Genomic DNA, 14,436 nt, shown 5'->3' on the forward strand with positions numbered 1-14,436 from the left:
ATTTACCTATTACACTAGATGTAGTTCCACCAGGACATCCAACTGTAGAAAGGCAAGGACCATTATTTCCTGCACTTGAAACATAGATTACATTGTGTTTCCACACTGCTTCATTAATCACTTCACAAATTCTCCTAAAGTAAGAGAAAGAAATGAATCATTTACTCAACAATATTGCTTTCTTCCACAGGACAAAGCTCTCATTTCTAGGACAACCTTTGACCATTCACCAAACAAGGAAGCTTATGCAGCCTGCTTCCCACACCTAGCAGAGGCGGTTCCAGCTCAGAAGCTGACCACAAAAACATCTTCTGATTTCAAAAAGGAGTGAAAATTATGTAGTGATCCTAGGTCTTCAAATAATACCCCACACATCATGTGGTGTTGCAACTATTAAAGTTCTTTATTATGCTAAAATATTATTTGTATATGTGTTATAAGTATGTGTATGATATATAAATGCAAACCTTTTTCAATGGGTTTACTTCTTTCAAAGCCAGTTTAAAACTTATACTGCAAAGTTTCTAACTTATGAATCATGTGAGCTTGGATGGTTCACCCTTAAGCCACTAGCTGACTTACAGAAAACTCAACAAATACAATTCCACCTCTGTGAAATTAAAATACTTTAACCACAGCACTACTCACCCAGAATTTGGCCAGTGTGTTGCTTCTCCATAGCTGTAGTTGACAAGATCACATTTGTATTTTATTGTTTCTATCATCTGATAAAGTAAAAATGGAAGTCAAAATATGTGCTAGTCAAAGAATGAAAGTGACTTCAGGAACGACAGAAAACATCTGCTTAAATTGATTTGCTACATATCTCAGAAAGACATATAAATCTCTTGAATCTCTTGAATTTACTGCAGCCAGATAAGTGCTATTTTCCCAAAGAACTAAGAAAATTAAAAAACCTATTAAAATTAAAAAACCTAAACCCTGAAAAGCCTTATTTTTGCCATGTTCCCAGCTATAAATCAAGGCATTATCCTAAGAGAAAACTGCAGACAGCACTAGTGTTGTCTCAAGAACATAAAATTCTCCTTTCCTGTGCAGTTTGATTGAAGTACAAAAAGTTGCAAAAAAGTTATTGTTCATGTTGCTACATCAAGATATCCCATGGACCACAACATAGTCTTTTCATATCCTTTTCTTGTGTAAAATTTTTCCTTATCAACTCATTATACAGAAAAGCTCTTGGATGATCTTTCATCATTAAAAGGAACGCTCTTTTTCCTCACTCTTAGGAAAAAGAGTTAACACAAATACAGCAACATAGGTAGATACTTGCCTCTATTCTAGATTTATTCTAGATCTGAGTAACTATAAAAGATACACTGACAACATAAAGAACTTTATTAAGTATGCAAGTAACTGCTCTCATGCATCAAGCTAGTCAGACACTGCAAGTCTGTTAGCCTGGAGAAACTCTAAGAGCTCTATGCAACAGAAGTCTTGTTTTATATTAAAAAACTAGTCTTACAATATGCTTTAAAATACATTCTAGTTGGTTTTAGGCGTTTTGGCTGTGTTATTTATTGCTTGAGGGTTTGCTTTTTTTGTGGGGGTGGCTTGGTTGTTTTTTTATTTTTGGTATTTTTGTTGGAAATACTGTAGAACCACAGAAACAAAGCCTATAAACAAGTAGGGCATGAAGTTCCACAATATTCTACACTTAAATCACACTGCTGAGATTAGTAATTTATTCAGTGATATACCCACAGCTCTTATTAGACCAGTGCCAGTTTCCATTGTACTCAGTCTCGTATCACCAATCTTGATTGCAAGAATCTGAGCTCCAGGAGCCACACCATTCCGCTCTGGTTCTTCTGGAAAGTATCCAGCTGCAATACTAGCCACATGTGTCCCATGTGCTCCTGTGCAAAGGAAAAGTACATCTTTTTAGTGGAATTCATTTGCTGGAATTCAATATGCTACAGCTCAATTAATTTTCGCTTATTGAGCAGTAAGCACATAAATCCAGGCAGTGGCCAGTCACCAGTGCTGCTGGTACCAAAAGGGTGACAGTGTTCACCAGGACTCAGCAGTGGAGCCAGCCCTGTTCAGTACTTTTTGATGGTCTGGACAAGGGGATTGAGAGTATCCTCAGTCACTGTGCAGGCAACAACAGGCTGGGCAGGAGTGCTGGGAGGATAGGAAGACTCTACAAAGGGATCTGGACAGGCTGGATCAATAGGCTGAGGCTAATTGTATGAGGTTCAACAAAGGAAACAGCTTTTCAAGGAGAGAAAGGAGGCAGCAGGAAGAGAGGAACAAAGTATTAACTTAATTCCACTAACAAAAGTTACTTTGAAGGCTCCACACTTCCTACTCAAAGTTATGAATACTACACCTGAGACAACTCAGGTAGCAGGCATTAAGAATAGAAAACAAAACTACACAGAAACACAGAAAGGAACATCTCAAATAAGTTACCATCTATTTAGAAATCTGAACTGCTTATGTAGGTCTATTGAGATGGGATCATTTCATGGGGAATAAAGAGCATTCTTCAAAGCAAATGCATCCATACCATCCCAACCACTCAGCTTGCTTCCAAAACAAACCATGATTACTTAAAGAATACTCTAAAACAGGTTCAGAGTGGTTGGAGCTACAGTTATAGTGACATCTAGCATGACAAAAAACCTAAATTAAGATCAATACCCATTTTGTTCATGGGTACTGTATTTAAGATTCTTAAAGTATACAAATACAAAGGGAAGCAACTAAAATCAATCATCACTCTATATTTAACAAAATAACAAAAAAGGTTTTTTGACAGAAGGTTCTCTTTAGTTTAGCTTTTAAGATGTCTGTACACGTTAAAGAATACCTAAGTATGCACATTCTATGTATACATGCTTATGTACATAAAGTCGACAATATTTCATACAAAAATGCAGGCAAGTTTGGTAATGAGCTGTCATTATAGAATTTAGTTCAGGAAATATGAGTATTGATCTTAAAAGTCATAATAACAACTGCTGTACTACAACAGCTGCTTCAAGCCATCCCAAGTATCAGAAACAAGACCCAATACAAATTACTGCTTCTCATCATACCTACTTAGCAGCAAAATGTTTTTAAGATTATTTTCATTTACCTCCACTTGTCACAATAGAAAGGAGGTTTCCATCATCATATATATTCACTGAATAATTCAACATCTCAGATGTTCCAAAAGATCCATATTCCTGAGCCTCTTTGTAGGTTCTCAGCACTGTACAGTTAGCTAAGTCACCACTCTCACTTGTATCTATGCAGGCTCTGTTGACAAAAAACAAACAAACAAAAGAAGGCAATGTCCCAGCTGCTGCAAACTTTTGGTCACCTACCCTCTCCAGCTGAGCATAGCAAAAAGACTTCAAGAAGTTTGGTTCTGTGTTTATGGTTTCTTTAAATAGTTCTTTGAGCAACTACTTTAAAACTTGGTTGTTTATACTTAAGATTCAGAAACTACAAAGTTATCTAAATAAACTGATTTTCAAAACACTACTAAATTCAAATAAATCTGTATTTGAAAAGCAAGAGTATGAAAATTTAGGCAAGTTCAAGGAAGAAATTTTACTAAAGATAGATGTTCAGTGCTGGTACACAAACATTCTAAGTTTTACTGTTTTGTATGAAGCACATTATCAGGAAAGAAATGTGCCCTGTTACATTTCTGCACAGACACCTGTTTCGTCTTATTTCACATCACCAATTGATAGTCAAAACAGTTTTATTCTGCTTCAGAAGAAAAACCCCATAAGCTTACATTCATATCTCACTGTCTTCAGTAAGACTTTATTCTATCCGATCTTCATTTGGGACCAGAATTTTGTCAAGAAACTCAACTGGTACAGCAGGACTATTTTTAAAGCAAAAAATACTTAAAACCTCTATAAAGAGGGCAGATATAAAAGTTAACAAGTCCTCGATGCAAGCTATTGTTTTATGTAAAGAACAAGATATTTTAGACAAGTTTAGTCATTTACCTCCAGGTCTCACCGTCATACCACACTACACAATCATACACTGGGCCAGGATCACTGTATTTTTTCTCAAAAGAATTCAACAATTCCACTTGATTTTGAAGTTCTTCCTTTATTAGCTTATTTACCTAATATGGCAAACAAAATTAAATTAGAATATTTCCAAAACTATTACAAGATGGGTAATCCTACATTCTTTTCTAGTGCTATACATTTTTTCCATTACTTTCCCAGCAATGTTAGACTATCCTAGGAGTCACAAAAATCTAGAAGTTCAATGGCTTTCAACAGTGCACTATTTATTTTTGGCCTATTATGTACAACTACTTCTAATTTCTGTAAACGTAACATTTAAAGCCATTATTTTCTTAAAGACTATTAAATGATAAAGTAGTATCTGAGGCATTTCTGGTACTTCATTAAAATAGTACACAGTTTACACAAGAAAGAATATGTTTAGAAAATTCCAACTTTGAACACAGCCAAGGATGGTGGCCTCAAAACATTGCACATTAAATTAACAACAAAACTTACTGAAAATATCCAACAATTCTTTTGAAGTAATCCTGTTTTCATATTTGACACCAACTCTCAAAAGTAAAGAACACTAAGCAAACTGAACAACCACGCATACAAAGACTTATAAAATTAATCAGAGGATACACTGGCAAATTATCTGCCAAAATACTCACAAGTATCTTTCTTTAACTCATCTAATGAAACATTTTAATCCTGTCAACCAGTAACAAATTGTTGCAAAGAACAAGTTCATAAAATTAGGCTTCGTGCAAACCTGTGAGGGAGAGCTATGAGCTGCATCAAATTCTTCTTGTTTCCTACAGGCCTCTGCTAAAGCCAGCCTGTGAACAGGATCCCAGAGCTTTTCCTTGCGCTCTTTCTGCAAAATAAAAACAGAGGTTCCTCCACATGCTAAGATATGTATGTCAAAGTATGAAGTCTATAAAGATCATTTGAAAATTCTGATTTGAGACAATGGCTAAAAAGCTTCCATACAATAGTATAAATAAGCATAAATTGCCATACAATTTTAAAAAAAGGGGCTATCAGTAATTTCTGTACGTCTCGCCTCAAAGGACCACTGTGAGGATTTCCAAGCCACCCCCCTGTTGCTCTGAAAAAATCACAGAAGAAATGGAATCAATAAAAATCAGAGAGAATAGCATTTTCGTGCTGGTTAGCAATCCAAGTATGTTAGCAAATCACATGCTGTAGTGTTCTAACAAAATTAAGAAACAGAACTGTAAAATATGACTATATACCAGAAAGAAAAGATAATTCATCCTTACCTGAATCCTCTCCTTAAGAGCTTTAGGATAGATATCATAGCCATTTTTTATGCCAATGTGATATTTGCCTGAAGGATTTACCCAGTTTGCTGGAATCTACAGAAAAGTACATTTAGAAATAGGTTAACTAATGGCATTAAAAGAACTTCTCAAACAACAAAGCCCAACACTTTGTAAGAGAGCTTAGCAGAACAAGACTGCAAATACTGCCAATTTAATTCTCTGTCTCCGTAACAGTAACTACTGCACCGTTCCAACAACATGACATGGAATTTTAAATCCAGCTCCCAAAAAATGAGTATCAGTTCATGTGACACTGCCATTGAACATTTTTAAGCATTAGTTGCTCTGATAGTCTACTTTTAAAACACAAAGCCCCAGCTTTACTGAATTTGCTGGGCAGAGGTCTGGGGAAATAACAGTACTATAAGTGAAACCTAACATGAGCAAGTATGGTTGGAAGCCATGACAAACATCTGAATATCTCATTTCACAACTTCATGCAATTTAGACTCTGTATATCAGGATCTGCTCATCCTAGTAACAAAAGTAAAAGACCAACAGACTTAGCCTTACAATCATCTTCTGTGCAAAATCAGGAAAAAGCTGACAGTATGGAGAGATCCAAAGATGTGATGCCCCCATATCACATCATCAATCCAATCAGGAAATCAAGAAAACGTTAGCAACATCAGTTCTGTGTACTCAAGACCTCTACAAGATTTCGTGTCCTTTTTGGAAACCCTACAGCATTTCTGCTATGCATAGTGAGAATTCAGCGAGTCTACAACTAGGTCCTCAGAGATTTCTCAGTCTCTAAATCTATTCACCATGAGCTTAACATAATTCCTCTTGTAGCTCATGCAAATGTGGAAAATAGTAGCACTCTTCAAGACACTACTGTGTCTGATATTTTAAAAACATGTTAGCACATTTTCTTCAGCCAATTTCCAAAGCTGTATCAGATACTCTTTTGAACAAATAATTAAATTATTATCAGGCCCCACAAAAAGCCCTGTACACACCCATATTCAGCTACAGAATAAATTAGAAATAAAGACATATAAAAAGTGTAAAAAACACTAAGCAATCTACATGAAGAGCAAATGCAGCATTAGGTTTGGGTAAGATCTGGTTAGCTGGTTTCAGTTGGGCTAGGGTTGATTTTTTTTTACAGTAGCTGATATGGGGCTGTTTTGGATTTGTGCTGAACACTCTTAATAACTCAGGGATGTTTTAGCTGCTGCTGGACACTGCTTGCACAGAGTCAAGGGTTTTTCTCTCACCCATCCCAAACAGTGAGCAGGCTGGAGATCCACAAGGATTTGGGAGGGGACATAGCTGGGACGACTGATCCCAACTTGACCACAGATATATTCCATACCATACAGCATCATGATCAGCATATAAAGCCAGGAAAAGAAGGAAGAAGGGGAGTTCATTACGAGTGATGGCATTTATATTCAAGTCACCATTTGTGTGGAGCCCAGCTTTCCTGGAGATGGCTGAACACCTGCCTGCCTATGGGAAGTGGTGAATGGACCCCTTGTTTTCCTTTGCTCGCATGCAAGGCTTTTGTTTTTATCTCAACATTTAAGTTTTTTCAATTTCACCCTTCTGATTCTCTTCTCCCCACATTACCTGGGGAAGGCTGAGTGAGCAGCTCTATAGTGCTTAGCTGCAAGCCAGATTTAAACCACAACATCTGGTTAAAAGGAAGCAAGTTTTGTAAAAACCAAAGCAGGTGCTAAATTTGCTGTTAACCAAAGAAGATGTCCAGTGGCGTCTCTGTACCACCAAATACCTTTAAAGTTCTTCCAGAAAGACCAGTAATCTCTCCATCTTTAGGTTCTGCAATGGTACATGTAGTTACATCACCACTGCCCGTAGTGTCAATGATATCAATTATCTTCGGTTTCCCATCAGTTGTAATCTGAAAATATGAGCACAGAAAAATTGGAAAATGTACTTGATTAGTACTTTAGCACACAAACCAGGAAAGTTTTGCTGTTAAAAATATCAACTAGCTTTTTCAGGCACCCAACCTTTAATTGAAGGACATAAAACCAACTTGAACTCAAGATAAATTTTCAAATAACTAAGACCAACATGTCCCTATTTCTGGTTCATACAAATCCACTTATTTCTAATAAGGATTTAGAAGAGAAAAAAGGAAAAACACTCTATCAACAAAGCACAGGCAGCCTCAATTTAAAACCAAGCCTAAATTTGCAAAAAACCTATTTGCAAGAATTACTATTTGTTTTCATATTATTTGCTGTGTTGCGTGTGACCCTTCATTCTGGACAAATTTTATAGTAATGAATGCACAAGTAAGAAAATGACAGGTGCTGAAGTACAAGCTCTCACAAACTGGAATCTCTTAACTGAGCTTAAAGAAACCTGAAAGGGACACAAGTTACTATTACCTTATTTTTCCTCTTTCAAAGATTTTGCTTTGTGTTTTAATCCATTTGCACTGTTAGCAGCTACAGCTATATACACCTAACACTTCTATAAGGAGTTTGGAAAGATGTTATAGCAGCCTCCCAGGACCTAGGAGGGCCTATAAGAAACATGAAAGCAATTTTTTACATGGCACAGGCAGTGATAGGACAAGGAAGAATGGCTTTAAACTAAAGGAGACTGTAGGACCAGTTATAAGGAAGAAATTTTTCACTGTAAGAACAGTGAAACACTGGAACAAGTTGCTCAGAGAGGTGGTGGATGCCCCATCCCTGGAAACATTCAAGGTGAGGTTGGATGAGGTTCTGAGCAATCTGATCTAGTTGAAGATGTCCCTGCTCCTTGAAGGGAGGTTGGACTAGACAGCCTTTCAAGGTCCCTAACCATTCTATGATTCTATGAATTGATCATACATACATATTTTTACAGTTCTGTATCAAAGACTGATTCACAAAAGAAGATATCAATCATCTTCCTAGTATTTCCTATACGTTAACTACACTGAGAGTGAAAAGAGCTTCATATTTAGAAAAGCAGCAACATTTGTTGTTTTCTACATTTAAATACATGGTATTTTTGCCTTTATTCTCTATCAATAATTTTGATGTTAGATATAATATATGGAAGGTTGCTTTGTTCCAATAATGCTCTAGAATTGTGAATTCAGCTACTGGAAGCTACCGACACATTCAAACTGTTTCATAAAAGTCACTCTGCTGCTGCCAAAAGGACAAGAGTCAGGTTCTTATCACATGTCAGCAAACAAGGATAGATACTTCCATGGTCTCAAATTCATGGCTTAAAAAAAAAAGCAAGTAACAAACAAAAACCCAACCAAAACTCATACAATCCAAAAAACAATCTCTTAGAAACTCAACAAAAACCAACCCAGACAAGTAACAAGCAACACCACCAAAGAAAACAGACTTAAACAGGTTAAAAAAAATAATCAACCCCAAATATTCCAAACCCATAGCAACCATAAAACCAGCATCAATTTCATTTCCCAGAAGGTAATAAATAATGCTTTTGAATAGGCTAGCTAGGGAAGAAGTTTCATGAGAGAAACCAACACTCTACTCTGTTCACAGAAATTCAAGTTCACTAGAGAAAATCTTAAGAGCATCTTAACCTGGTAAAACATCGACCAAACCATAGTTACACAGTAGTGAAAATTTATTCGGGGAACAGTGTGTAGGCACTAAACCATACGCTTTTCAAGCATTTGTAATTAATGTCTTCAATGCTGGCCACAATTCACACAAAAGTCAAGAGCTGCTCCAATACTAAAACAACTGCAAGCTAATCCTGACATTAGTGGCACTGCACACTTTTCAATATGCCTCTACTCAAGTCAACTATTCAGTGATCACAGTACAAGAAAACAAGAACGAAAATGTAATCCAAGGTGACTTGCTTGAAGGAGGCAAGTTATACAGCAACAGGTGGCCAGAACACAGATTTATGCTGCAGCAAGCTTGGATAGTTTTGGGAGTTGTTTCCTAGCCCGAAAAACGAGGTGCAACTCCTACACTCTATGGCTCTCTGCCTCCTAGCTGAAACCTAGCAGGCCCACACACGCACTTGAGTTTGTACTGTCAGAACCAAGAAATCAGAGTCTTTCAGTCAGACACAAGAAACTCAGAGTTTCAGCTGGTCTAAGGCTCAATTCCTATCAGCCGCAATCCAGACAGGTTCACAGTAATTTAGTGCAAGTAACTGATACGGCGGCTCCTGCTACCATGAGCTGCTCTTCGGCACACTGCCCACCAGAAGCAATGCCAGAGTGAAACTCAAGAGGTCAGCTCACTTGGCTTTTGCAAATCTTGTCATTCTGAGTTTAAAATTATAATAAAAATAATCAAGTGACCTTGATCAATTCTCTTATGCGAACAGAAGAGTCTTGAAGTAATTAATTGATCACAGACAGAAGGTACATTCTAGTAACTTTTGCATTAAAAGTTAAAAAAAATAATTTTTATACAATTAAAAATATTTTATACTGTGTTTAGAAAAAAAATCCCCAATCCTGCCTTAATTATTATGGCTTGCCTATAGGCATTTAAAAAACAAATCAGTAGTTCAAAACTGAAAACTACTTTGCTGTTTATACATTTCTGCTTGAAGTTTTAAAATCCGACTTACATGTTAGTTCTTTGTAAAGCAGATAAATTAGTAAACTGAGAACACTAAAATTAATCTGTGTGCATAATCCTGGCAACTGATACAGGTTATAATAGAAGTAGAGGAGCACTAGTATCTTTGACAATCACAACACAAGAAAAAGGAAAGCCAGATGTATTTTAGCATGTTTTTACTAGCTCATACAATCATTGACTCCAACTGACAGCTACTGCTGCCACAAGAGACGAACAAGTTCTTCAGCACTTTGGTCATGGGACAGCTGATCATCATCATCACAAACAAAATCATTTCCAAGCAATTTTTTTTAACTCAGTGCTGAAAAGCAAGTAAAACAAAACTAGCTGCTACTGCTAAAAAGTGTCACATAAAAGCACAAGTTAATGTTAGTAAATAATAATTCCAAATGCCACTTCACAAAAAAAATAAATTTGCAAGAAGCAAAATGAACTGACTTACCTATCATGAAACATAAGAAGCCACAATAGGAACAGGGAAAGGACAGGGTGGGGCTGAGCAAAGGCTATACCTATACAACCACAACACTCCATTAAATGCACCTAAAATTTCATCAGTCACTGTGCCTTAATGAGGAATTACAAACAATGACTTGGCAGACAGCAGAAATACATTCTACCAAGAGGACTGAAAGAGGGCAAAACTCACATGAAAGAAGCAGACAAACTAAACCTTACAGTTGGTGTCAACTGGTGGAAAAGCAATGGAAAAGGAGGTGAAAGGAATTCCCTAGAAGGCACTGGTTCCCAAGATTCATAAAGAAAAGGAAAGTAAGTACAAGCTAGAATAACGTTTTATCTATCAAAGAAAGCCAATCAACAGACAACAGATCTAAGAAGATTTTGTTAACTATTCTCTCTATAGCAGCAAGCGTCCAGGGAAGAACAGAAACATAATGATATTTCCCTGTTAAACTCTGTCCCCAGATCTTTCTGTCCCTCAAAAAGAAAACAAACACTGCTATCAATGTTTACAAACCAAGTCACAGAATCAACAAGCAAAGAACCCTACCCAGGAACGAAACACTATGGAGCAGCTAAGAAATTAGCTGTTTTGTTTTGACTAAGAACTCCACTATATCCAAATCACAGTAGCTCATTTTAGCTTGTAATAATCATTGTCATTAACCAGAACTCCAAGTTGTAATACCAATTAACCTTGCTACAGGTTAGCAACTGATTCAACTTCTATAGATCTAACTCTATGCCAGGCCAGGAACTGACAAGAAGACTGACAGTAAGAAAAAGCAGCAGCAGGAAAGACGGGTGTAAAAAAAATTCCAGAAATTGTCCCAAGGTTAGAAACTACTTCTTGCACTACAGCTATGCTGTGTCACTGCCTATGCCCAGGACACTGATTCATTGCACTGAGCCAAAATGTAAACTGGCAAATGCTCCAGAGAGTGAGAACATTCCTTTGCTGAAGAAACACCTACAAAGCTATTCTAGACTGAGTGCTGCCTATGCTTCCTTTATAACTGCCTGTGCAGTAAGTCTCCCCTGGCTGTACTTTAGCAAGCCCCTTAAGCTAGGTCTACTAAGTGGGCAGTGTGAAAAGATCACACAACTTCTTTACATGTTTTTCTAACAACCCTGCAAACTTACTCTCACCCACTGCAACGTTAATTACACATCCTGCTCTTCAAATCTTTTACTTCTTCTACAAATCTTTAACTGTGGTACCCAAAATTTTATCCTGTGCCTAAAGAAAGTATGTTGGAAAAAACTGATATGGTCAACACAGAGATCATGCTGCTTCATAAATAGCCCTTATGAGCCTTGGGTCACCTATATCAGAACAAAGCTTCCCACTACTGCCAATAAATTCATACTGGGGTTCTGTTGTTGTTGTTGACCACTACTCATTCATAACCTCTAAAAACCTAGGGGTTTTTGCTTTTATATGTGAAACTTCAGAACCATGCACATCATTCAATTTATATTCACACCTTCCTAATTGTCTTCCATTACTTTCTGCTCTGCCCATGGTATTATCATATTTTCCTTTTGACTAGCTTTCATTAAGATTTCCAATTACTCTTCCACTTACCCACAACTTCTTACCAAAAGCACCAGCTTCATTTCAGCTTAAATCAATCGAAGTTACACCTGGCCACTCCTTCCCTCCATCCAACCTGTCCTCATAACTCATCCTCTAGTCTAACCGCATCCCATAAGGAGTCATTTCAGAACACAGAACTAATGATCTGCCAGGGTCAGGTCCCTGAATGAGGTCACTTAGGAGTTAATTCCACACCAAAGAAAGGATGGAAACCACCACAAGCCCTGCTTAGTCAAAACAAAACAAAACAAAGGATTCAGCGTCCAAGTGAGTTGCATACAACTCCGAATCATTCTTCCACGGACTATTATGCCATCACTCAGACATAACATGTTGACAAAAAATCAAAAGCAGCAGTGACACAAAGGGCCACATGCAAACTTACAAGATAAAGAAATGTTAAGAGACAAAGGTTATAAGAAATAAGTGCTGAGAAATGCCCAAACTGACATCGCACACAGAAATTTACAAAACCGACATGGAGACATAAAGTTGGCAGATCAAAAAAAAAAAGGTGGCAGAATCAAATTTGATACAGACTGCTATTGCAATAAAACGCCCGAGAAATATAAAGAGAAAGACGGGTATGCAAATCGTGCCATAAATACACTTTTCATGTAAAACACCTAGGCGGCTGTGTGTAGCCTCGAGCTACCTACTGCCGAAGTAACGCTAAGGTTTAACAAAAACACAAAGCGTTCTTTTATAATGAGCTCTGCGCGAGAGAAGGCAGCCCAAGAGATTTAAGTGCCGTAACACGCCTGCGGACGGCCGGGAAAGGAGCAGGATCCTCACAGCAGCAGCACCGGTGCGGATCCCCGGCCACGGCATCTCCCCGCCCTCCCGCACCCGAGCCCCGCTCACGCGTGCGGGGCGGGAACCGAGACCGAACACAAGCCACGAGTCCCCGGGATAGGGACAGTCTCCGCCACAGGGACAGTCCCCGGGACAGCCCTCCGGGGCCTCCCCAGCTCTCGCCGCCGCTGCCTCGGGCCGCCCGAGTGCCATGGTCGGCCCCGTACTCGTCCCCGTCCTCCCGGGCTCGCTCCGGTGGGACCCGGGAGCTCCTTGCGAGCCGCGGCCGTGACTCAGGGCCGCCGCCGCCCTGCTCTACCTGCATGCCCGGCGCTCCGGGGTCCACGCCGGTGTCCAGCACGGCCAGCAGCACCCCCCGCCCGTCGAAGTCGGGGAAGCGGGCGAGAAAGGCAGCGGCGCCGGTCTCCTTCTTGGGCAGGAGCCCGTGGAACGGGAACGGCTCCTCGGCGGCGGCCGCCATGGCGCGAGACCAGGGCGCGGGGCCGGTGGGGACAAGCTGCGAGAGGCCACGGGAGGGCGGCGCATGCGCGGTGCCGCCCCACCGGCCCGCGGGAACACGCACCCCCTGGCGGCCCGCGGCGCGAGCGGCACCGGACCTAAACTGACCAATAGGACGCCGAGGCGGGCGGGGTCTGCTGTGCAGGCAGCCAATCACGGGAGGGACGCGTTCCACGCGCCGGGGCTGTGGCGGCCACGTACGGCGGCGGCGGGAGCCGAGGGCACCTTCGGTCGCCGGGCCCGCGGGCGGAGCCCGACCCGCGCCGCCCCGCCCCGCCCCGGGGCTCCCGGCCGGCCGCAGGCTGCGGCCTCAGGCCCTGCCCGCGGCTATGCGAGGGTGCCCGGCGTCCTCCTAATCGAAAACGGAATTACGGAATCATTTAGCTTGGAAAAGACAGCTGAAATCATTAAGTTCAAGCTGTGACCGAACGCCGTGTCAACTGAGTGTCAACCAGACCACGGTACTGAGTGCCAAGTCCAGCCTGTCCTTAAACACCTCCAGAGACGGTGACTCCACCATCTCTCCGGGCAGCCCATTCCAATATCTAATCATGCTTTCTATGACGAATTTCTCCCTGGTGCCCAAACTGAACCTCTGGCACACGTCTTGAGGCCATTTCCTCTCAGACAGTCACTTGCTGCCTGGGAGAAGAGGCCGACCCCCACCTGGCTGCACCCTCCTGTCAGGTGGTTGTAGAGAGCAGTGAGGTCTCCTCTGAGCCTCCTTTACTCAAATACCGGATGTGCAAACATTTACTTAGTGATGGTTTTTTTTTTCTTCTTTTTCTGCTGATTCATTGTTCAGCAGAAATAGGTCCCACGGTGGCCGTACCAGTGCAACTGTTTAGCAACGAGTAGAAAAAAAACCCAAAACCAAAAACCAACCAACCAAAAAACCCCAAACTAACCCCCCAACCACATAAAAACAAACAAACAAACAAATCAAGGAAACCCACAAAAATCCCAACAAAACAAACAACTCCAACAACAACAACAAACAAACCCAAAAGACTACATAAAGGGGAAAAAAACCCATCAAACCAAAAAGACGACCTAAAGGCTAAAATAAAAGTTTTGCTGAAGTTGTTAAGGAAAAATCTCAACTTTGAACAGAGATCAGAAGTTTCAAAGGTATTTTTCTAGCTTTT

At 40.0% G+C, this 14,436-nt stretch overlaps 1 protein-coding gene across 2 annotated transcripts in view; it reads right to left on the minus strand.

The window, feature by feature from the left end:
- The window catches only part of TPP2 (tripeptidyl peptidase 2), a 52,541-nt gene extending 39,291 nt beyond the window's left edge, over positions 1-13,250 (minus strand). For both annotated transcript variants that reach the window (XM_036380188.2, XM_036380180.2), the window contains exons 1-9: positions 13,089-13,250; positions 7,092-7,220; positions 5,288-5,383; positions 4,774-4,878; positions 3,984-4,108; positions 3,110-3,273; positions 1,726-1,880; positions 649-725; positions 7-134 (exon numbers count right to left, since the gene is read on the minus strand). In XM_036380188.2, the coding sequence (XP_036236081.1) occupies positions 7-134; positions 649-725; positions 1,726-1,880; positions 3,110-3,273; positions 3,984-4,108; positions 4,774-4,878; positions 5,288-5,383; positions 7,092-7,220; positions 13,089-13,250 (1,141 nt within the window). The remainder of the gene's footprint in view (positions 1-6; positions 135-648; positions 726-1,725; positions 1,881-3,109; positions 3,274-3,983; positions 4,109-4,773; positions 4,879-5,287; positions 5,384-7,091; positions 7,221-13,088) is intronic.
- Between the last annotated feature and the right edge of the window lie 1,186 nt (positions 13,251-14,436).

This window comes from Molothrus ater, chromosome 2 (genome assembly GCF_012460135.2).
Source record: "Molothrus ater isolate BHLD 08-10-18 breed brown headed cowbird chromosome 2, BPBGC_Mater_1.1, whole genome shotgun sequence".
NCBI lineage: Eukaryota > Metazoa > Chordata > Aves > Passeriformes > Icteridae > Molothrus > Molothrus ater.